The sequence below is a fragment of the Apodemus sylvaticus genome, chromosome 8, assembly GCF_947179515.1.
Source record: "Apodemus sylvaticus chromosome 8, mApoSyl1.1, whole genome shotgun sequence".
Lineage (NCBI taxonomy): Eukaryota > Metazoa > Chordata > Mammalia > Rodentia > Muridae > Apodemus > Apodemus sylvaticus.
In genome coordinates, this window is record NC_067479.1 from 81,208,391 (window position 1) to 81,232,972 (window position 24,582).

The following is a 24,582-nucleotide window of genomic DNA, read 5'->3' on the forward strand; positions in this document are numbered from 1 at the left end:
ATATACATCCATATACATCCATATACATGCACACACAAAGAGATTTGCTAATGACAATTTCAGTGCCTATCAAAAACTTAACGAGTACTGTGATTTTAAAATTGATTGTAATAGCAGAATTGTGAAGGCCAATATAATTGTAGCCTGTACTTAAACAAAGCCTCCAAGCCTTTGAGATTGAGTCCCTGGATTAAACATTAGATACTAGTGGAGTGTGATTCTCCCATCTTTCTTAATATTCTCATAAGAATTTTAACTTCTAGAAGTTGGCAGGGCATGGTGGCGCATGCCTTTAATCTTGGCACTTGGGAGGTAGAGGGAGGTGGATCTCTGAGTTCAAGACTAACGTGGTCTATGTGATAAGAGCCTGTCTTTAAAAAAAAATTAAAATTAAAAAATCTATTTGTTGTATAAAAAAACAATACATTGTCTCCTTGGTGGTGTGCTATGCTGGTGCTCTGGGAGGGAACTGACTCTAAAACTCACAGTCCCTTATACTTTTGTAAGTCAGTGAAGTAGAAAAAAACAGAATTTCAGGGGAGAAGAGGGTAAGAGTTACTTAAAAGTAGGAAGCAGGGTGTGCTTGTGAGAAGGCTCAGTGAATAAAAACCCTTGCCAGCGAACTCGACTTTAACCCGTGTGGGGAAAGTAGAGAGCGACTCCTGCACATGGACAGTGCATGGCTGTGCCTCGCAGTATATACACGTTAGCGTTAAGTCTGAGTGCATTTACTGAAAACTTTTTTTTCCCTAGACAGTATTTGTCTGTGTAGCACTGTGGCTATCCTGGAACTTGAGCTGTAGACCACATTGACCTTAAGAGATCCACCTGCCTCTCCAGAGTCCTGGGACTGAAGGCCCATCTTCCTTTCCCTGGCACTGTCTCTAGCTAAGGTAGAACAGCCAGTGTATGTCTAGACAGGCAGCTGTGTACCAGCTCTGCTGCCCTCTGCTGTGATACAACACGGAACTCATGACTCAAGCATTGGGAGGATCTGTACATAACATTTATGTTCACGATTGTTGCACTCATAGTTTGCTCCAATATAGATTATGCCGGGAAACTTGGAAACTTGAAATGTGGTTGTGTATTTGGGATCTCCATTATCTGGACACAGATCTTGATAGTGAATCTCTTGATGACAGATATGCAGTTAATTTATCCCGGAATTCATGAAGATAGTTATATTGCTGGAAAAGAGTAAAGATATGTTGAATATACTGCAGAAAACTAAGACCTGAGTAGACTCTGTACTTAGCTAAGAACAAATGCTTCTGCACCTTTCCTCGGACTTGGGAAGGGGAGGAATGCCGGCTAAGGCAGGAGGTGGGAGGGCAGGATTCTGGAGACTCCTTCCTTTGCTGCTGGGACTAAGATTCAAAGTGAATCTTCTGCCCAGTGTGGAAGGGCCTACCTTCTTTCTGGTGTTTTTTCCCTACTGAACATAGAGAAAGGTATTCTCTGTAATGACAGCAATACAGTCTGAGAGTGACTGGTTGGAATAATTCTCATAAATAAAAAATTAAAAATCCAAACATCACTATATAGATAATTCTTTAAGCAACTTAGTGAAGTTTAAATATCTTTCCTATCATTTCTGATAATGAACTGCACTGCTCGCTTTCCTTGGGAGAGGTGGTGTGGGCCCATTAACCATGAATACCCAGGTGACGGACCAACACCCAATGTGTCCTTCACTCTTGGTGACACAGAAGACGTGACATGTGTAATTCACATATCTGACTGATTTTGTTTGAAAGAGGAAAGTGGAACTTCCTAAATTTGAAGGATTTGATGTTAATAAAGGGAGCTCTGGTTTCAGAACCTGTGTAGAGAAGTGCATCTGCTAAGGTTTATTCTGTGAGTAGCTGTATTTAAATCTTGAGAGGCAGGTTGCTTGGCTGGTAAGGGTGAATGAGTAAAGTAAGTCTTGGTACTTGATATTGGACTAGACCCCCAACCCCAAGAAGGCAGACTCGGATGCAGGCAGCCAAGGGCAAGGGCTCCTGAGTGCCCACTGTGATGACAACCTAAAGCTGAGACAGTACTTGGCACAGTACGACACATGAACTTTAGAGGCGTGCACAAGCAGTGCCATCAGTGGGCTTGGGTGACATGATTTGTCACAGCCTGGTGTTACTGGTGTTACTGTTGCCTTGTTCTTTAAGCATTTAGGAGAATGGAAGGTATCCAATATCCATGGCAACGGACAATAAAGGATTGCTCTGCTGTTTTGATAGCATTCATCAACACTTCAGCAGCACAGTAGGATGTATAAATTGCTCGGGATACAAATCTACCCAAGAAAAATGTTTATAGTAGCCATTTCCTGGCTGAGGGTGAGCATCAGCACAGGTGCTGACTGGGACAGAGGCTAAACAACCACAGATCCCTCAGAGAGTAAAATGCAGACTTTATCATCTTTGTTGTTTTGCTCAAAATTTGGCCTTAGGCAGATACCTGGGTTGTATTTAACTGTAAATGAAAATATAAACTTCTGTGTGTGTGTGCGTGCACACGGGCATTGCAGCTTTGGGGTTGAGCTCATGGCTCTCTTGCATTTGTATCTGAAGAGGCCACCAGTGCAGCAGACAGAACAGCCCAGTTCTTACCTTGATGGTCTGTATCGCCCCAGATCCTCGCACATCTCGAAGGCTGTCTATGGCTTGCTGTGGTGAAATTGAGTCAGACAAGTATAGGAGGAGACAAGCAGCTACTGAGAACATGACAGAAAAATAATAGACTATTACGAAACTGGTTTGATTTTGTTGCAGACTTGATAGTCAGTTAGACTTCTGTTGCAGCAAACTACATTCAGTGTGAGCACATGGACTAAAAGACTGGGGCCCTTTATCCTGCACTCTTGAACGTTAGCCTGATCTTAAGAGTTCAGCCTGGCTTATGCTAACTGCACAGCTGCTAGAAACATTGGCTCACGTGTTTCTGTGAGTGTGTGCTGTTTCTCCTGTCTGGAGCTAGCAGTGGGGTTTGGAGTCACGGTAACCGAGTCTCTGGAGCAGTTGCGCTGTCTTGCATTGCCAGCAGCACAGGGCTCCTGGTCCTCGGAGTGCTCACTGATTCTTTGCCAGTTTTATACACCAGAGTCACCCTGCAGGCTGACACTACTGGGCATCGTTTTCTATGCCTTCTGCTTGTGTATTTTGGGGACACGTTTACTCAGATCTTTTGCTCACTGTTTAAAATTGCCGAGTTGGTCTTCTGTGTATACTGAGTTGTATATTCCCTTATCAAATACATGGTGTGCAATTTTTCTTTTCCCATTTTATATACAGTTTTTCAGTTTGACAATGTCCTTTCTTATACAAAGGTTATTTAGATCTCGTTTATCCTGTTTTATAATAATAATTACTACAGTGAGGCATTTGTTTTTTGTTGTTGTTTTGGTTTTTTGTTTGTTTGTTTGTTTTGGCAGCACACTTTAAAATTAACAGGCAGTAAATAACTATACTTTGTTGCTATTGTTTCATCTTTGTTTGGGGTTTGGTGCTTTTTCTCGCCTCTAAATATAACCTGAGGTAAGGTCCCCAAACAGGAGCTTGCCTACTTTGATGTTAAACAGTTAATGAAAATATATTTCTTACCAAGACAGGATCTTCCAAGTCCTCCGTAACAGCTGAAAGGGAAACAGAGTTTTGAAGTTTGTCTATTTTCATTTTCTCCCAAGTTACAGCTCCAGAGGTACTCTCTCTGCCTACCATTTCCCTCTCCTGCTCCAGGTGCAGCACCCTGCACTCAGAAGCACTGCTGCGTTATCACCCGAAGCAGTGCACCGTTGGGAGGTGTTCTGAATTCCTCTAAGGGTCAAAGGCCTAGTGACTGCTGAACCCCAAACCCTACATCTGCGAGTGGAGCATTATCAAGGAGGAATCAAGACTGTCTATCTTTTTGGTAAAAATCTGAGTAGTTCTGGAGCAAGTGCCAGTCACACAATAATCCTTCCCCCGTCTCAAGCACAAAGGTCGCAAGGCACAGAAGACCAGAGAGGCTCTAATCCAGACGCTGGCCAGGACCCTCCAGCTGCCTTTCTTACCTTTATCTGTGAAACGGTGTTACTAATAGAACCTGTATCAGTGAGGGTGGCACGAGGCAGTGTTTATAAAGGGCTCAACACAGGCTGGAGAGAAACCTCTGAATGCTAGTGGAAATGGCCCAGCGCTGTGAAGATGTCAATAATTCTGCAAAACTACACCTTTCAGGAAAACAACAACAAAGCTGGAAAACATTCCTTTAAATCTCCTTCAAAGATCCTCAGAAGTTTATTGTAGGGAAATAAGGAAAAGCCCAGCCATTATGTCTTCAGCTTAGAGGATCCTGAAGCATTCCCCGATGCAGGGTCATCCGCCTGCCCACCTAGCTTTGCTGTTTTTATCATCAGTGGGGATTTTGGCTGCTGGAACTTGCTGGGGTAGAATATGCTGAGCCTCACTAAACTCAACTATTTGATATCTGCAAAGATAAAAGTTGCTTTGGGATCTTTGAAAAACAAGTTTAGAATCTGTTTGAAAAATGGGCCTAAACATTATTTTTTAATAGCTACATCTGATCCTATTTTGCATATACTTACAAAGAAACTATACACAGTTATGTATTCTGAAGTTCTGCCTTTGTGTTCCCTCATGGTGGGTGTGCTGTTTCTTATGGCACTCCACCATGGGAGGCTTTTTCATGGGTGCTGGGGGTCAGCCTCAGGCCTCACACTTGAGTGGCAAGTACTTTGCCATCTGATTATCTCCACAGCCCGTTGAAGTCATATTTCAAAAGACCACTTACTGATTAGGGATTTTTTTTTTTCTGTGAATTTTGAAAGACAAGCAAGTGACTCCCTTGCTACTGAAAACAACTGACAGGCTGAGATGACAAGTTAGGAGACAGGACAGAGCAAGAACAGTGCCGCAGAAGGAAAGGAAAATGCTTCTGCTCTAAACACTCTCAACTCTGCTCACTGCCAGTACTCTGGAAGGGTGGAAACAGGAAGTACGTGAGCGCTTCCTCTGTCCAGGCCTGCCTCGCACTTTCCATGCATTCGCTCTGACCCTGCAGCAGAGGACAGAGGTCAAACTGAGCAGCTCAAGCAGTCATTGTGACTGGCCTCCGCTTGTGTGGAATCCGGGGAAGAACGTACTGTATCAGGGTTTTCCGGTTGTTTTTGAGGCAGGTGGCCAGCTCCTCCATGATTTCCCAGCAGCTGCCGATGTCGGGAGTCCCTCCATCTGGGATCGGATGATGATGGGTGACAATTCCATATTGTTGGTAGAGGTCCAGAAGGTTTGGGACTCTATATTTTGACAGTTCCCCTCTGGTGCAGAAAACAAATACGTCTTGGATCCCATAGCTCTTTAGTTCCTCTGCCAACAGACCAAGACACACACAGATGCATGCATAAAACAGGACACATTTAAATACGACCAGGAGGGAAAATGGAATTATGTTCTTCAACCAAACTAGTGACAGATGAAACTTTGTAAGTATGAAATATCTAAGGAAAATACCTGAAACAAAAGCTGATTAGAATTAAATCAGATTGATTTATGGGTAAAATGCTTTTGAGTGAATTTCAGGATTGGCTGATGGTATTGATATTCTTACATAAAAACTTCCAATTCCCCCTACTCCCATGAAATCAGCCATGTCGACACTCAGGCAAGCATCATAAATTATCTCCAGCCATAGCTCCTGTATTCTACCCCTGTTCTGCACCATACCACACTAATGTGGATTTACCTCTATTGACAAGGTCTTGAGAAAATAAGACATTAGCTGCACTAACCTTATATGGTTTAGCTCTTTTCATTTTAATAGTGGAAACCAAGAAATATTTCTATAAGATTTTATACTGAACTTAAAAAAGATTTTCTTTTTTCAGCTGTGCATATAAATGTATGTCAGGATGGGGGTATATGCATGTGTGTGCAGGTGCCTGTGGAGGCCAGAAGAGGGCTTTGGATCACTGGCATCTAGGGTTACAGGTAGTCCTGAGCTCCCCCATGTGGGCTCTGGGAACTGAAAGCTGGTCACCTGTAGAAGCAGCACCCACTTAACTACTGAGCCATCTCTAGCTTTTGGACCGTCTTTGTGGCACTATTCGTTCCAGATAATTTATTTCAAAATAACTAATTCCCAGCCCCAACTGTGGACATTCATCTAACTAAGTACAAAGTTTTTCAGTTGAAGTATAACGTATACACCTGGTTTTAAAGACAAAGAGAATAAAGATCAATGATCTTACTAATAATTTCCATAATTTTGTATGTTCTCTTGTGTGTATATATATATGTGTATATATATATATGATATTCCTATTACATGTAATATATAATGTAATACACACACATATATAAATAGGAAAGTAGAGCAGAGATTATGTGGGGGAAGGAAAGGATCTCAACAGAGAAGGTGGAAATGAGGGGAATGTGGCCTCATTGTATATTTTTACAATTCTAAAAGAATTTTAACATGTGGTTAAGTTAGTAAAGCTTTCAGAAGAGGGAGTGATTTTCTATAATGTCTCCTGTCCACATTGGCTAGATTCTAATATGGTGATTTCAGATTTTCCCAGAGGACATATCACAGGGAAATTCTAGGTCTTCCCCACCAGGTGTTTTGAATTGTTCTATATAATGTATTCTATGTGTGACTTCATTGTTTTAAAAAAATGTTAATGAAAAAACTAGAGCTGGGCAGTGGTGGCGCACGCTTTTAGTCCCAGCACTTGGGAGGCAGAGGCAGGCAGATTTCTGAGTTCGAGGCCAGCCTGGTCTAAGTGAATTTCAGGACAGCCAGGGCTACACAGAGACAGAGAAACCCTGTCTCGGGGAAAAAAAATAAAAAACCCAAAAAACAAACCTAGAATCTTTTTTTTTATAAAAGCCACTAAATAAATAGGAAATTCCAAAATGTATAATACTAGTTTTGAACCAATGATTTAAATAGTATTTGCTTACGACTTACATGTCCTCCAAATGGAACATGTAAATTGTCTTCTATCCTTGTATATATACCTAATGCAGAACATGTTCGTAAATTCCACAAGGGTCAATTGAAGTATTAGTCTCTTTTTATCCTTTTTGTTTTTGTTATCCTCTGGTTAGCCTGGAGCTTGTTATGTAGACCAGGCTGGCCTTGAACACACAGATATCTGCCTGCCTCTTTGCTGGGATCAATGGCGTGTGCCACCACGCCTTTCTTCTCATCTTTTTGATAGGTAAGAAATAAGGTATATTAATCCAATGATATTCCAGAACAAGAAGCATAAAGTATTACGACCTTAAAAACTCTATTGGTCAGCTTCCAACTGTGTAGATATTTACTTCCTGTGTGATAAGGTTTTTTGTGTTTAAGTAGGTTACACTAGTCCATAGACTACTGTGGAATTTCACATTTGTTCCTTTCAGGTGACATGCAGGTAGAATGTCGCAGTGTGATTAGTGCAGAGGTGCGAACATCCTGAGCAAGGACTGCGATTCATGCTGCCTTGCCCACCTACGTGCTGGTGTTCTGCCTGTGATGGGGGTGTGTGGGGGGGTATGGAGGGGTGGGGGTAGGGGGGTGGTGGTGGTGGGGTGGGGGTAGGGGGGTGGTGGTGGATCCCGAGGCTCTCAGCTGGGGCTTTATTTACACTACCACAGCAAAGTCTGCAAGGAACAGCGTGTTCAATGTATGGGCACTGCGGCGTGCAGGTTTTCTATTTACATACTTTTCTCCCTCAAACAGACATAGTCTGTCATCAAAGTATGCATGTGTAACCAGGAGTGTGAAAAACAAAGTTGTGTTCAGATAAATGATGAACCCTCGGCCATCATAGATACCTCTTCACAATTGAGAAGTTCATAGTTAGAAATGCCATAAGAATTTATTTTATATATTGAGAAGAAAATATAGTTAGATAGATTTTAGGCTTAAAACAAGACTAGTAGTAGTAGTAGGCTTTTGCCACAGTGAACCTACCTGTATCTTTTTGAATATTTCTTCTAACATCTTTAAATTTACAACCTACAGATAAGGCAAGTAGAAAAAACAATGTTATTTACAATCAGTAGTCTACAATCAGTTGTCTGAGAAAGTATTTGACAAGCTCCTGTAAAAACTCATTTCACATGGCTATTCGTGTTTCAGTTACATTTTAAATGCGCATATTAATTTCTAATATTTTTTGTTTGTTTGTTTTTTGGATTTTTTTTCTTTTCGCGACAGGGTTTCTCTCTACAGCCCTGGCTGTCCTGGAACTCACTCTGTAGACCAGGCTGGCCTCGAACTCAGAAATCCGCCTGCCTCTGCCTCCCAGAGTGCTGGGATTGCAGCGTGTGCCACCACTGCCCAGCTAATTTCTAGACTCTTAGAAACATAGTTGTGGAGATTGGTAAATTTCCCTGAAGGAGTCCAGGTATAGGAGCTCCTGGCCATGGTCTTAACCTCATTTGTACCTGGCTTTAAGTCTTACTGGATTGGGTGAGTTAGAAACATAGCCCTGATGCAGGAGGTGTTCCTGAAGGCTTCTCTCAAACAAGCTCACCTGTCTGTGTGCATTGAGCCACCTGTTAGCTCACCAAAATCTCCCCTCATATTAACAGGAAGCCACCTGAGTGTCCTTACGTACCTGGAAGAGCACATAAACCGAGAAACTGAGAACAATTCACTCGTGACAGAGGTAGCCTGGGAAGAGAAATTTATCAAGCTTAGTTTTTAAAATTGTGCAAATGGAAGTTGAGCCTGCCCAACAAGAGTGCCTGCCACAGAGTAAGGAAGGCTGCTTTAACTGTGACAACAGTCACAGGCCACCGGTCCATAGGTAAACACAGGGAACAGGAAAGGCCTACAGTGGGCAAAAGTACGGAGACAGGGACTTCCTGACTTAATGTCAGCTAAGTCTTAAAGAGCAAGTTAAGAGTTTACCATGAAGGTAATGATCCTGATATTCTACAGGCAGAGCCAGTGACCTGTGGTATGATCCCAAGAGCTTAGGGCCAGATGGTTTTCAGTTTCGAGATGCTAGAAGGATTTGCATAGACTTGATCCGCCTGAGCATCCCAAGCTGAATACCTAAAAGTCAAAATGCTCAAAATAAAAATATCTTTTCAGGTGCTTGTGTGATTCTCCCAAAAGTTTTGAATTTGGCTTATTTCAGATTTCAGAAGCGGAGGTGCTCAGTCAATAGTAACCTTAGTTAAAAGAACTGGAAATTTCTATCTTCATATTAATTTTGCAATGTTTAACTTTTTTGGTAAATAAAATAGCCTTATAGATATAATTTCATATGACGAGAACAGGATACCATTCTTTATTGTCAATACTTTTGATTAAAATGGAAAATGTTTCTAGAACTCACAGTCCTAGTTTACAATACCCAGGGACAGAGGCTCCCCCATCTGTGTCAGGAGATGAGTACTGAGAAAAGCCAGAGCTGTCATAGAAACAACAGCTGGGATGGAAAACTAGATTTAGTTTTGAATAAAAGGTAATACTTATTCGATGACAGAATAAAAGACTATACTCAATCCTCACTCTTCCTGAGGAGGGGAAGGGTGTCTCCTCGAGGGATCAGAACTTTAATGTTCTGTGTGGGGGCATGGGTAAGCAATATCCTGGCAAGACACCGGCTTTATGGGGTTGAGAGGTCCGTTCATTGCTGGCTGTAGACACCCTGGCACGGCCATAAGTCTCATGCCAAGACTTGGGAATTGATTAACAGGGAAACTTTGATTGACGTTGGTCCACTTGACAGCACTAAGAACCGGTCCTAACCTAAAGCATGGACTACAGGAAGGTGAGTGTGAAGAGTGCTTGGCTGTCTGGAAAACAAGTTGTTAGGGCATGTCCCCCCTGGCTCCTTCATGTTACCATTCTCCTGTTTTCTGGCAAACATGGTCTGAGTTCTTATGCCCTGCCATGCACCCGCTCTCTGCTACAGTGGATGGAAATCTCAAAAATCATGGGCTGAAATGAATCTTCCCTCCCTTACGTCCTGTATGTTGGGTAGAAATACAGTTATACTGATAGGGCTTTTATTTAGTGGTCTGCTGATAGACGCATCACCATGACCAGTAGTTCTGTGTATTAAATAGGATTTAACTTTTAATATCCTATTTGGGGCATTACTACTTCTTCCTGATGCACTTTTTGTTTTTGTTTCTTGTTTATTTGTTGAGATAGGGTTTCTGTGTAACTCTGGCTGTCCTGGAACTCGCTCTGTAGATTGGGCTGGCCTTGAACTCAGAGTTCTACCTGCCTCTGCCTCCCAAGTGCTGTGTGCTACCGTCACCCAGAAAGTATTACTGTTTCTCTAACTCTAAAAGAATACATACATCTTGATTGGAGATAATTTTAAAAAATCTTCTCTATTTTCTTGCAGCTACAAAGAGTTTTTTTTCCCCCTCAATGTCTAAAGGATTTAGAGGGAAGAGAAGTTTCATTTCCTATCAGATAATAAAATAAATCATGGAGTAAGAAAATCTCTTAAAGATCGGAACTCTTTAACTGGCACAGAGAATACTTGATATTTTCAGTTACAAGCATGACCTTGCCCAAATATGATGTAACATCAAACATTGTAACTCACCACTGAAATTCTGACATACCATGAAATTTGAATTGGAGTCTGTTCATCGTCAGCAGGCTCTTCGTCTGAAGAATCAAACTCACTTGCTTGTATTGAAATGGGCTTCAAAAGAAATGCTATATTAAATTACTAAGAAGAATTGCATATAATCTCCACATAGCTGGCCCCTGATTAAACACCCACTGAATTAATATTTGCAGTTTTCTCTGTCATTAATCTGGGCTATCAGAGAGATCAGCAATAGTAAATTATTACTGTTGACTATTTGATTGATCCCAGCCCTGTACATTGGGTAGAACTGGACTTAGGCCAAAAGAATATCTATCTGGCTCCTGGAACTGGTCCTTGGATGATATCAAAGCACCTGTGTTCTCCTGGGTCAGTTTCCTCGATTCTGAAGTACGATTTGCCCATTGTGTTTCAAGCATTTCTTAGACCTTATTTGCATGCTCTGAAGACCCTGTGCTACACTGTCTACCGTTAGCATAGCTGAAGAGACGTGGTGCGCAAGATTACAGAACGGCAAAAGTGTGAAACTAGCAGAAGCCATGTGCTGTAGAGCGGAAGGAAGGACTGACCATGTAGTGAGCAGGCAAGGGTTTCATAGAAACTGCAGGTTTGTAGATAGACTGGGAAGCTAAAGCAGTCAGTGTGAAAATTCAAGAGCTAAGCCAGGTATGATGGTGCAAGGCTTTGGTTTCAGCACTGGGGAGACTGAGGCACTAGTTCTAGAGCAATGGTATACATGGCCAGGCTGGCTCAAAAGAAAACACAATATGGGTGGAGGATTGTGTATTCAGTAGAGATGATGCAGAGGAGACGAAGCCAGTGGACACTGCTCACCCCCCTTCTAAAAAGTAACCCCATATTGCCTAGCAACTGAGTGGACGTACGCATGAGCCAGTCTCCCCTATCTTTATGAATTAGTGGATTACAAGAATCCAGATGGACCTTATGTGCTGATCTAAGCAGGTGTAACTCAGGTCTGGATGCAGCATTTCTACGTGGAATTAAAAAAAAAATACCCCTCCACTCCCTAGTTGGAACCATTTGATATCAGACATTTGAACAATAAATGTGTACAAAAATATCAGTTTTAATGACTGTCAAAAGGAGAAAGTATACTATGGCTGAGTGATTCCCACACCAATCCAAAACAGGACTGAGCTACACCCTCCCAGGCAGCCATGGACTACTGAGGACTCACTCTGTGCCAGAGCAGGCAGACCTCAAGAGAGGAAATAGCGGGCTCTACTTGTGTTCAATCCCTCAATACCACAGGTCAGATAGCTCACTCTGCCTCTTCAACAAGGGTCGGTAGGCAGGAGTGAAGGCCAGCTGACACAGTGGACACAGGCCTTGCAAGAGTAACCTAACCGGTTACCTGACTGCTTGGCTTTCAAGCTCTTCTATAAAGGTCTTGCTGGAAAACAGGTGATAACTTAAAACTATAGACGGGTTTGTTTGGATTGCTCTCTGGTATAACTCAACGGGACCCAAATGGAGCCTTTAAGTAGTGTGTCAGCTATGAGGTAGAAACTATGTCAGGTGGGGCTTCCAACTCATGGCTGAGACCCCTTTTCTTTCTCCTATAAAACCAGATTTTAAGCTCGTGCGACCCATTCACTCCACCCCTCCCTCCCAGCCAGGTGTGGATACATCCAAACAGGCTAAACGTCCCTGCTTTTCCCAGGCCCAGGGATTCTGACCTGCAGGATACAGGATGCAGTGCCAAGTGATTTCTGAGGGAGGGTGGCTGTCGTGATGTCACCCACAAACCCGGCCGTGACGGCCTCTGCTTCTGAGGCATCAAGCCACCCACAAACCAGGTCGTGACAAGCCTTTGCATCCGAGCTGTCAAGCTGAATGGCTTGGCCCTCTCTGACAGGGTCGTCGTGAGCCCCCGCAGGCGGTCAGCGAACCGCAGTGCCACAACTCCACCACTCCGCCTCCCCGACACGCAGGGCGGTTACTGTGCGAGTCGCACCGCTGGCCGCCCAGCAACACAGCCGAGGGCGGCCAGCGTCTGCCCCAGTGGCGAGGATCCTTCGGGTCCCGCCGGCCCCACTCACCGGCTTCATCGCGGGTCGCCTCACGCCGTAGCCAGTGCCGCCGCCCTCGCAGCCTCCAGGACGCAGCCCGCGACGAGCCCACCACCGTCAGCTCATTGGCCCGCCCACGTCCAGCATCCAATCATATCCTCGCTCTGTTTCTTACTCCCTGGCCTGGCTCAACCTCTGAGTGTTCATTGGTTCGGAGGAAGTCTTTGAAAGACGCGCGGAAGGAGGGCCCGGAAGAAAGTGGATTGGCTGAAGGGATCCGCCCCTCCGCCAGTTGGGGGCGTGGACGCGGCAAGGGGCGGGGCGAAGTGGTTCCCCACAAACCCAGCGCTTTGCAGACTTTCTGGACAGTAAAGGGAGATTTGTCCGTTTTCTTAAAGTTTTCTTTTAAATTGTTTTGACTTTCAGGGCGTGGTGATTGGTGGCGGAGAGCCCTGCATCAGAGGCGTCCTTGTGAAAACTGTCACTGCAGTCATTTCTAGTCACGTAGATACTGTGGAGAACACTAAACAAAGAGCATAGGCATACTTGACACTGAATGTTCTTTACCATTCCAGGATGTACACAAGATAATGTATACATCAGCCTTCCTGTCCACCAAATAAGAATGTGCTAATATTGTATGAAAAGGAGATAAAATAATATGGGAGGTGTCGATCTTGGTAGGCTTCTACATGATCAGCGATCAGCGCCAATATAAAACTGTGCCCTGAGCCTGCTACAGGCTCAGGAACTGAACTAGAGTCTTCTCCGAGAGCAGTACATGCTCTTTACTGCTGAATCTTCTCTCCAGTACTCTCCTACCCCCACTCCACCCACTCCATTTTCAGTCTTCATTTATCCAGCTATGGAAAGGAAGTCACCTGGAGCAATAGTATCTTGGCATTTGAGAAAAGCAGACATCTCCTCTGTTACCCTTACATCAAAGTCAGTGGGCACAGGGCTGGTGGGTAGGGAAAGAAGACAGCATGATTTCACCTAGAAGTGGCTGTTGACTCAGAAGATTATAGTTCAGGTCCAAAGGCAGACTGTTGTGGGATCAGGAAGAGTCTGTGTTGTAAATGAACTGTGGAAACCATAAGTTAAAGAATCCTCCTTGTACAAGGAAAATCTTATCTTTTGTAGTATCCAGGCTTCAAACTTGGAAGACAATCTGCTTTGCCCGAAGTCTACCAACTTAAATGTAAATTACATCCCCTAATATTCATAATAGTGTTTTCCCAAATATCTGAGCACTTGGCTTAGCCAGGCCAATGTATGTCTTAGTTAGAATTTCTCTTGCTGCAACAAAACACCATGACTAAAAGGCAGGTTGGGGAGGAAAGGGTTTATTTAGTTTACACTTCCACATTGCTGTTCATCATTGAAGGAAGTCAGGGCTGGAACTCACACAGGGCAGGAACTTGGAAGCAGGAGCAGATGCAAAGGTCATGGAGGGGTGTTGCTTACTGGCTTCCTTCCCCTAGCTTGCTCAGCTTGCTTTCTTAAAGAAGGTAGGTCAACCGCCCCGGGATGGCACCACCTACCATGGGCTGGGCTCTTCTCCAATGATCACTAATTGAGAAAATGTCTTATAGTAAGATCTCATGGAGGCATTTCCTCAACTGAGGCTCCTTCCTCCCTGATGACTGGCTTGTGTCAAGTTGACACACAAAACAGGCTAGTTTTGTGTGCACAAAATAAACATGGAGACCCGCTGGGCTTTTCTGTAGTCTGTGAACACGTTTAGATTCATGCTCTCCGTAATGATTGCTCATATCCAGAATTGAAGATTAAGTTAAAGCAACAAATCAAGAAATGCAACTTTACAGATATTCCCTTTTAATGCAAGTCTGTGTCCTTAGATGATGTTGCCACAGACATAGGGAACTAGTTACCACCCACTACAAATTCACTATTAGACATAGAACACTGTTTGAGCACCTCAATGAGGGTACACAGTTCAAGTCTCACCCAGTACTTAAGCTTCTACCTTTTGATATGTGACTAGGATAGTAGACTCTTTAAGTACAGTAGCTTTGCAAAGTTTTAAATAACATTTCATACATTTCACAGAATAGCAGAAGCGGAGTAACCTGTGTGAAACTGTGAAACAGGGAGAGCGACACTGTCAGGGCATGGCTTCCTCATAGCTTGTCTCTGATCTCAGCCCCTCAGAGGTTACTCAGGCTGAAACATCTGCCACACTTCATTAACTCCCAGGACAGCGAGAGGTGAGCAGAGCCAAGAAGTAGTGGAATGTGGGGCACATGGGACAGTAAGGCACACACGAGGTGTGAGGAGAAACAGTGCCTCCGTGTGTGTCATAAGGTGGGTGAGAGGCTCAGGGATGGGAGCACTAGAAGTGTGGGCCGAGAGATGCTGACCTAGGAATGCTGACACCGCAGCAAACCCCACAAAGCCACACCCTGCTTCCGGCATCACTTGCTTACCTGTAAGCATCTGTTACTGTTTGAGTCTGAACTATCCCTCACAGGGTCATGCCCTGGATGCTGGCACTATTCTGGGAAGGTCTAGAAACTTGGAGGAGGGTGTTTATGGAACTATCTCCTTTCACTGTGGAATTCTGGTGAGTTCAAAATCCTTATTTGAGGGAGTAGGTCTCTAAGGGTGGGCACTGGGGTTATATGACCCCCTTTCTACTCCTAGTGCCCCCCCCCCCCCAGCATCTTCTCCTCCACGGAGTGCGTCGTTCTGCTTCTCTACGCCCACTCACAGACACAATGAAATGTCTGAAACAGTGGGACAGAAGGAACCTGCCCTCAAGTTGCCTATACCAGGTATTTTGTTCACTGTGAAGCAAAAGAAGCCAATATAACACATCTGTATAGCTTTTAGGAAATGAGACCTCCTGAGTTTCTGTTAAAGATTTATTTCTTCTTACTTTATGTATGAGTGTGTGCATGCATGTATGTGTACCATGTACATGCATTGTGCCCATGAAGGCCTGATGTGGGCTTTGAATCCACTGGACTTACAGGTAGTTCTCAGTTGTCCCAGTTGGGTGCTGGCAACTGAATATAGGTCTGTAAGAGCGGCAGGAACACAGGTCTGAGCCACCTCTCAGAGCCATAAGCTTGTTTCTCTGTCAGTCACATCTTGAACTGAAGCTTTCAAATCACCAGATCTTCTCTGGCAAAGGGAAGGTACTAGGTATTAGTTACAGATCTGCTAGATGGTGTAGTGGGAAATGGTTAAAATATACTACCATTCTGCCAGGCCTCTGTTCCAAGTCCCTTCAAGTCTCTCTCTCCTGCCCAGCACCCACTCCTTCCAAGTATCCAGCAAAGCATGACTCTTAAACTTGAGTAGTTAACCAAATATATTTATATATGTGAAACTCCCAATTACATAATGCCAAATTACAACGATAAAGTTTTATCACAATATCTCTAACCTCTCAGCATACCAGAGACACATCTGACACCATCTGGGTCTGCACATCTCCTTCCCCTAATATTGTGCTTAAACCCTCCCCTTGCTACCTTCTGCAGGCAGGAGAGCTGGCCCCAGGGTCACAAGAGCTGGACAGCTGGACAGCTGGCCCTACCTCTCACTGGCTGTAGTCCTCGTGAGAGCTGGCCCTGCATCTTGCCTGGGTAGCACAGTAGAGCTGACCCTGGTTGTGAGGGTTGCAAGTGAGCTAGCCCCAGGGAATAATAGTGGGAGAGCTGACCCTGACTCTTCCTGCTACATCATTGGGTGAGCTAGCCAGGGCAGAACTGGAGAGCTTACCTTAGTGGTATGGGTACGGGAGAGCTGACTGGCTGACCATTTCAGCTACAACCCAGGACTAGATCCAGGGTTTTGAATTGGCCCACACCAGCATCTACCCCATCCATGAACTGAAGGGGCTGATGCCACACACCCCAAGCTGTAGGATCTCCATGACACAGGGCAACAACAGGGTATCCAAGAGGAGTCCCTGTGAGGATCCAGTATTGATAGTGCAACAGAAGCCAGAGGCCTTGAAGCAGACCAATGAGTCGTTGCAATGAACATTTGCTTGTAAGACGTGTGGACAAAGGGGTGTAGTGTGGGGCACGCTGTGACACACGACATCTTCCACAATGAGAGTTCTTTCTTCTTTTGGGAGTGAGGTTGCATGGGCAGAAGGTGGGTACAAAGGGACAGGGAGATGAGTGGGATTGGGGGTGCATGATGCAGAATTCACAAAGACTCAATAAAATGTTAAGTAAATAGGAAAAAAAAGTATGTTCACTAGGTCAAAAAGTCTCCAGTCTTTCTGATGCTTGGAGATCTGAGCTTGGGAGAGTTTATTAGCAAAGCAAAGCTATCCATTAAGATTCTGAAAGTCCAACTGGGGAGTCGTTAAGAGCACTGGCTGCTCTTGTAGATGACCTGAGTTCAGTTCCTACAGTCTCACACCAAGGCGGTTCTCAATTGCTTGTAACTCTTGTTCTGGGGGATCTGATGCCCTCTTTTGGCCTCTGAGAGCACCCATGAGTGGCATATGTTGATACAGACACAAATATGTATGTATAAAATTTTAAGAACATTTTTTTTTTCTTTTTGGATTTGGTTTTTTTTGAGACAGGATTTCTCTGTGTAGCCCTGGCTATCCTAGAGCTCACTCTGTAGACCAGGCTGGCCTCAAACTCAGAAATCTGCCTGCCTCTGCCTCCCAGAATGCTGGGATTACAGGCGTGTGCCTCCACCACCTGGCTAAAAACGTTTTTTAAAAGATTTTAAAATTCTAAGTGTGTCCGTAGCCACCCTCCATCTTTCCATGCTCTCTCCTGCTTCCTGAAGCTTTGATGAGTGAAAATCCCAGTAAAGCCCATCTGCTCTGGGGACTGGTTTTGCTTTTCCACACTCAATAGTTGGCATTTCAGTTCACCAGTTGCTGCAGAAGGCTACTGTGCTCTTTGGGCTCTCTCTCTCTCTCTCTCTCTCTCTCTCTCTCTCTCTCTCTTTCCTTTGCAGTTTTCTCTGATTCAAGTGAAGTTACAAACGTAGACTATTTCACACCAATTTTAGCATACATTTAGACAACATGAAGCTATTCTTTTTATTTATCATTTTTTTTTTGGAACATGATCTCCCTGGGCTTGGCAGGGAATTCTGCCTCCAATGAGGAAGACTGCTGTTCCCAGATTCAGATGGGAGCATAAGGAATGATAGTTACAGAGGCAGAGCACAGCTGGGGTGAAGAAGAGAGTGGCAGAAGTTCGAATCCCACCCCCTCCCCAGTTTATCTAGAGCTTTCATCTCACACTGCAGCCTTTTCATACCTTCAACCATCGCGGAGGACGATAGATCATTTCAAAACTCCACAGAGAGTGTGCAGTTCGCAGCACACGCAGGGCAGCTGCCATTCTGTATGCTGGGGACCTCTAAGACATCCAGGCATGGAACACGTGCCACTCTCTGCCTCTCCAGACGTGCTTTTCCTTTAATTTTTTTTTTCTTTTTACCATATTTCCGTGAGTCAGGATTGTCCTAGAACATCCCGTTTGGATGCCAGCTGGATGGAGGCGGGGCTTCCCCACACTCACTGCAAGGATTGCTGATTCCCTGGGATGGCCACGGTCTAGTCGCAGGGCTGCCCTCTTAGTGGTGCTTTATTAGAGTGAAGGGCCACAAGCAGAAGCAGAGGAGATCTTACAGAAAGGCGCGTGAGGCAAATCCTGGGGGAAAGTAGGTCCACGCTTCCGAGAGATTTCTCCCAGGGAAGGCACACAGAATGAATTTAATTTCCCCACTGATAGGTTTGACACTAATGTAAAAAATTGTTAACTAAAAAATCTCAATAGTCAAAGTGCAGGGTTCTTACAGGGTACTGTGCACATAGGCAAAGACGGGAGGTGATGGGAAGCTTCAGAGATGTAGTGTGCCAATTCCTAGACAAATACAAACAGACAAACCAAACCAAACCAAACCAAACCAAACCAAACCACAAAACCCAACCAAATAAAAACAACAAAACAAACAAAAACAAAATAGCCCAACCAAAGAACAACAAAACAACCAAATCAAACCAAACCAAACCAAACCACAAAACCCAACCAAACAAAAACAACAAAACAAACAAAAACAAAATAACCCAACCAAAGAACAACAAAACAACCAAACCAAAACCAAAACACCACCAACACAACCCAACAAACAAGAAACCTATCCTCCTCCTGCTGAAGAATTCAAGAGAGGCTCCAGGTAAGCTAAGTCCCGGCTCTGTATGCCTGTGGGAGCAAGTTCTCTCTGGGCCTTTTTAGGGTATCTAATATTCCCTCATTCTAGAACATTCATCTTCTCTCTTGGAGTTGTCTGTTTTCTTTCTGACTTTTCAAGTGTCTTCTCCATCCTCCCAGAGTATTCTTGTCCCCTCCTTCTGCCCGGGAGTGCCTCTGAATGCTATGTAAGTCTGCATCCAGCCTCTGCAGGTGTGAGCACAGTCCCAATCTGTCCTAGCTCTTGCCAGCTGCAGAGAGAGGAACTCAAGCGTTGGTCCTACGGCAGGGGAGTGCAGAGGGCTAGGATATAGGATGTGCTGGCTGTGCTCAGCTTCCAATGTTCTCTTCAGAGACAGGCCTGTTTTTACTTACCTCCTTCCCCAGAGTTGACCCATTTTGTAAATTGTTACCAGAGCACAATATACCCAACCATTTAGGTATTGACCAATGGCTATGTCTGAGTCTAACAGGACAGAGCTGTTACGGCAGAGGTAGTATGCCTATCTTACAGTTGAGAACTTGACTATCCCACAAAAGCTCAGGTGCTGGAGGCTTGGTTCCCTAGCCTGTGGCTCTACTGGGAGGTAGTAAACCTGAGGGGGAAGGCGTTAGGCCATTGCAGGTGTGCCCTTGAACTGGGTATTATGACTTTGCCCCGCCCCCTCTCCTCTGGTTGTTTCTTGGCTGCCACAGGATGAGCTATTTTTCTGCACACTCCCACAGTAATGAACTGCCCAAATCCTTCCTTCCCACCACCCCCAATGCCCCTCAAAACAAGGACCAGGTGACTATGGAACTTCTGAAACACTGAACCAAAATAACTTTTCTCCTTTCAAGTTGAATATCACTCATAATTTTTTTTTTGCAGTAACAGGAAGCTGATTAACACTGCTGATTAATTTGTGCAAAGCCCAATATTCACAAAGTTTTATAGAAAAGTTTACCCATGCCTACATGGTCTAGAAAAGGACTGTGCAGTTCTTCATATAACACCATGTTGGGTCTCTGTGCTAAAAAACTGTTAGCTTAGAGTTATTAGGCTAAAGTATTTCTTCTTGCTGCTGTTTCCTTATGGAAGTTCCTATGGAAAGTGACGAGGTCTGGCTCAGAAGTTCAGTCCATTGTCATGAAGGCAGGAATATGGAAGTATCTAGGCAGGCATGGTGCAGGAGGAGCTGAGAGTTCTACATCTTCATCTGAGGGCTGCTAGGAGCAGACCGGCTTCCAGGCAGCTAGGATGAGGGTCTTAAAGCCCATGCCCACAAACTTCCTCCAACAAGGCTGAAGGGAGTTGGGACTTTTCAGAATCCATAGTTGAGGTAGCAAGCAGACTTAGAGCCAGACAAGCTTGAAGCAAGGTTGTGGTTAAGTCATTCCACAAACAGACTGTCCATAAAAGATAAGGGGCATGCCTGGGCAATCTCCTATGGGTCATACACCATTTGGACTGGAGTCTCCTGTCTCCTGTTCCTTGGATGCAGTTTACTAATGTCAAAGTGACATTCCTGCTAACAAAAATAAACCGCCCTCCTACATTGCTGACAGCCCGATCTGCACGTATGCCAAAAAAACCCACCCTGCGCGCCAGAATCCTCCTACAATGTTTGAATCAGCAAATCATGTGTAACCGCGCCAAAACCCTGACTTTTCCTATATAAACCCCTAACTTTTGAGCCTCGGGGTCGACTCCTCTGACTCCTGTGTGAGATACGTGTCGGCCCGGAGCTCTGATAATAAACTGCTTCATGCGTTTGCATCAAGTCGGTCTCTCGTGTTTCCTTGGGTGTACACTATCCTGAGAATGGAGTGGGGGGTCTCCCCAAAAGGAGGTCCTACAAAGACCACGCCTACTCCAGTCTCCTAATAGTGCCACTCCCTGGGCCAAGCGTGTACAAAGCATCATAACATATTATGTAACCTTTTTTTTGTTCCTTTGTCCCACCCCCCCTCCCCGAGACAGGGTTTCTCCATGTATCCCTGGCTGTCCTGGAACTCACTCTGTAGACCAGGCTGACCTCGAACTCAGAAATCTACCTGCCTCTGCCTCCTAAGTGCTGGGATTAAAGGCGTGTGCCACCACTGCCCGGTATATGTAACCTTTTTTTTTTTTTATTCCTTCTACTATTGAATATGTGATGCTTAATCTTCATTAGATTAAGAAATACCTAGGACATTGGTGAAGCATACCTTTGGGTGTATCTGCGAGGGCATTTTCTGAGATTAACCTGTGAAAGAAGACTGGTCCTTAACATGTATGGAACCATGTGACGGGCTGCAGTCTTGGGCTGGAATGGAAAGGGTGAAAGCGGACAGCTCACCAAATGCTACTTTTTCTCACCCTTTACTTCCAAACTGCGAAGATGTGAGAGGTCCCAGCCCCATCTCCCATTGCCATGGACTCTGCCGTGCTTTTTATTTATAATTTATTATATCTTTTAAAACGTTGGGACAAAGCAAATGTTTCTTTCCTTAAGTTGCTTCTGTTCTGTATTTTGTCACAGCAATGAGACAAATGTAATCCTGAAGTTGCCAGATAGTGAGGCTGTGGCTGTGATAAACCTGACCAGGTCTTTGGAACTGGTTTGTGGGAGGCATCTGTCCACAGGACAAATCTGGAGCTGCAGGTAAGAGGAGCCCTAGAATGCTGTAGGCAGAGCTTAACAGGCTACTTTGGTGTGTTTGTGGAAGACCAGAATGCTGAGAGAAATGGGGATGGCAGATGCACAGGAAGGTCAGAGGGCAGTCTGTAGGGAACTGCTTTGGTAAAAAACTGGGATTTGTTCTTCCTATATCTTGAGAGCTTTCATAGGGCTGAAGTGTGATGGATTGAATTGTTCGGTGGAGGAAATTCAAGACAGCATTACACCCAGACTGTGCAACGGCTGTCGCTTACTGTATAGAATGGAATTACAGTGACAATTCAAAAACAGACACGTGTCAGGAGAGTAGGAGAGACTGGCACCAGGATTAACATATAAAATGTTGGGTGGTGTAGGACTGGAAGTCTTTTCTCATTCATGGGAAAAGCCCAACATACAACCGCGAGAGGGGCAGGCACTATGTAAATGACCTATAGAGGGTCAAGAGACTCATGGCCCTGCCCTAGCCTTTCCCCAGCTAACCAGCCCACCCCCATTCTCAAGAGGAGTGCCTTTCTTATTCTTAAGAAACTCTCCTTTTGGGGGCTGGAGAGATGGCTCAGTGGTTAAGAGCACTGACTGCTCTTCCAGAGGTCCTGAGTTCAAATCCCAGCAACCACATGGTGGCTCACAACCATCCTTAACAAGATCTGACTCCCTCTTCTGGAGTGTCTGAAGACAGCTACAGTGTACTTATAATAAATAAATAAATCTTAAAAAAAAAAAAAGAAAGAAACTCTCCTTTTCTTTTGTTTTTTGTTTTGTTTTGTTTTGTTTTTTTCTTCGAGACAGGGTTTCTCTGTGTAGCCTTGGCTGTCCTGAAACTCACTCTGTAGACCAGGCTGGCCTCAAACTCAGAAATCTGCCTGTCTCTGCCTCTGCCTCCCAAGTGCTGGGATTAAAGGTACTTTAATCTCCCTTTTTATTACCTTACGGTGTGTCCCTGGTGCAGTTGTTTGTCCAGGAACACAAGAACCTAGAAATTGCAGCCCACATCCATGGACTCTCATTTATGCCTAAAACAAAAAGAAGCACACAATTCATCAAGGAAAGGAGTGTGGAGTCTTGTTTGTTTCTTTGTTTTGTTTTTTAATTGAAAATAGATTCTTTTTAAAAAAATAAACAAACAAGCAAAACAAAAGAAACAAAAACAAAACACACACACACACAAAGAAACTAGATTCTTCTCTCATGCAATGCCTTCCTCAGTTTCCTCTTCCCCCATCCCCAGTCAGATCTACTTTTTGCCCATTTCCTCTTTAGAGAAGAGCAGGTCTCCAAGAGAAGACAGGCAGTCAGGACAGAACAAGCTACAATAAGACAAGAGGAAAGGCCTCAGATTGAGATTGAACACGGCACCCCAATAGGAAGGAAATATTCTCAAGAATACACAAGAGTCAGAGATACACTGGGTCCCACTGCTAGGATCCCACAAACCCACCAAGCTATCAGCCCTGACACAGATGTAGAGGATCTGGTGCACACTTCTGCGTGTCCTGTGCGTGCTGTTTCAGTCTGTCAGCCTCTATGAACCCTGCTTAGTTCATTCTGTGGGCCATGCTCTCCTGGTCCTCTATCCTCTGTCTCCAAAGCCTTTCCTCCCCTTCTCCCATGGTGTTCCCCTATCTCAGAGGGGGAGCGACATGATGGAGACCTCCTATTTAGACTCTGCATAATTTCTGGCTGTGGGTCTCGGCACCTGCTCCCATCTGCTGCTGGAAGAAGCCTTCCTGAGGATGACTGGACAAGGAACTAATCTATGAGAATAGCAGAATATTATTAGGAGTTATTTCATTGATCACTTATCTATTTATTTGCTAGTCATGTTGGTTCTAGCCCAGATGTGTGGGATATCCAGTCTCTGCTTCCTGGCTATCCAAGCAGTGTAGGGCATGGGCTCCCCCTTGTGGCATGGGCCTCAAGTTAAAACTCGGGGGGGGGCACTGCTCCCACAAGCTCTGCACCATCATTCCCCAGCACATGCTTCAGGCAGGACAGGTTGTAGGGGGAGAGTTTTGTGGCTGGACTATGTCCAGGTTTCTCTTTCTATAGCTTGCAGAATGCCTTCTTGCATAGACGAGAAGGTAGGGGTGAAGGCTCCAAGCCTGTGCCAGCTCGACCTCTCTATGTTTAATGAGTGTCTGATGTTGTCCTCAGCAATGGAACAGTTTTCAGACAGTGGCATTCATCAGCCTGAGTTGTTTAGGGTTCTCCACAAGACTCCTTCATCCAACAACCCTAATGTAACCCAGTTCCTCCTTGCCTAGCTAAAAAAGATGGCCAGTTCCAGAGCTATTGCAGTAATAAAAACTGCATGATATTGGTGCTAAAATAGACACATTGATCAATGGAATCAAACTGAAGACCAAGGCATAAAATTACACACCTATGAACACGTGGAGTTGATAAAAATAGTCAGAAATACACACTGGAAAAAAGAAAGCATCTTCAACAAATGATGCTGGTTGAACTGGTGTACATGTAGAAGAATGTAAATAGAGCCAGATTAATCTCCATGCATGAAAACGAAAGTCTAAGTGGCTTGGAGACCTCAACATAAAACCAGGTACACTGAACCTGATAGAAGAGAAAGTGGAGAACAGCCTTGAACACATTGGCACAGGAGAAGACTTTTTGAACAGAGCACCAATGATGCAGGTACTAAGCTCAACAAATAACAAAAAGAGTGTGAGTTTTTGAATGCAGACAAAGTGGGTTTCATAAAGCATCTGCAATTCTCGAAGAGATTAGTATCACTAAAAAGACAGCAGAGACTTTGTACTGGGGCAACAGGAAGCCCCACATTATAATCTTTGTTAACACTTGATAATGCTTGTACTTCCATAGTAGCCATTTGGCAAGTGAGTCATTTTATTACAAAAACATTAGTTTCAAATTATAGTAAGACTAACATTCATGAGCTAAGTATTAGAGAGAACCAGCAGATGGCATTCCAAGCCAAATCTCTCTCCTTCTCCCTCTGTGTGTGTGTGTGTGTGTGTGTGTGTGTGTGTGTGTGTTTGTGCATGTGTCTGCATGTGTGCATGTACAGGCACATGTGTGTATAGAAGTCAGAGGTTGACATTAGGTATCTTCCTCAATCACTGTCCATGATG

The 24,582-nt window shown here is 44.4% G+C and overlaps 1 protein-coding gene across 3 annotated transcripts; it reads right to left on the reverse strand.

Annotated features, from left to right (window-relative positions):
• Positions 1 to 984: 984 nt before the first annotated feature.
• On the reverse strand, positions 985 to 12,762 carry Cdkn3 (cyclin dependent kinase inhibitor 3). Of its 3 annotated transcripts, none has more exons than XM_052191702.1 (8): positions 12,646 to 12,762; positions 10,593 to 10,675; positions 8,615 to 8,670; positions 7,966 to 8,010; positions 5,144 to 5,366; positions 3,603 to 3,634; positions 2,613 to 2,713; positions 985 to 1,190 (listed from the first exon to the last, which is right to left on the reverse strand). In XM_052191702.1, exons 1-8 carry the CDS (start codon positions 12,652 to 12,654, stop codon positions 1,104 to 1,106), a joined length of 636 nt encoding a protein of 211 aa, XP_052047662.1. In that variant the 5' UTR covers positions 12,655 to 12,762; the 3' UTR covers positions 985 to 1,103. The 3 variants fall into 3 exon arrangements, with proteins under 3 accessions (XP_052047662.1, XP_052047661.1, XP_052047663.1); XM_052191701.1 differs by having other exon boundaries at positions 2,613 to 2,716; XM_052191703.1 differs by lacking the exon at positions 7,966 to 8,010 and having other exon boundaries at positions 2,613 to 2,716.
• Between the last annotated feature and the right edge of the window lie 11,820 nt (positions 12,763 to 24,582).

Excerpts from the sequence above, each read along its gene's own strand:
- Cdkn3 (XM_052191701.1), bottom strand. Across the intron at positions 8,011-8,614 it reads CGGTTTATGTGCTCTTCCAG|GTTGTAAATTTAAAGATGTT; the intron begins GTACGTAAGGAC and ends CCTTATCTGTAG. Across the intron at positions 1,191-2,612 it reads GGGCGATACAGACCATCAAG|CAATATAACTATCTTCATGA; the intron begins GTAAGAACTGGG and ends ACTCTTTTCCAG.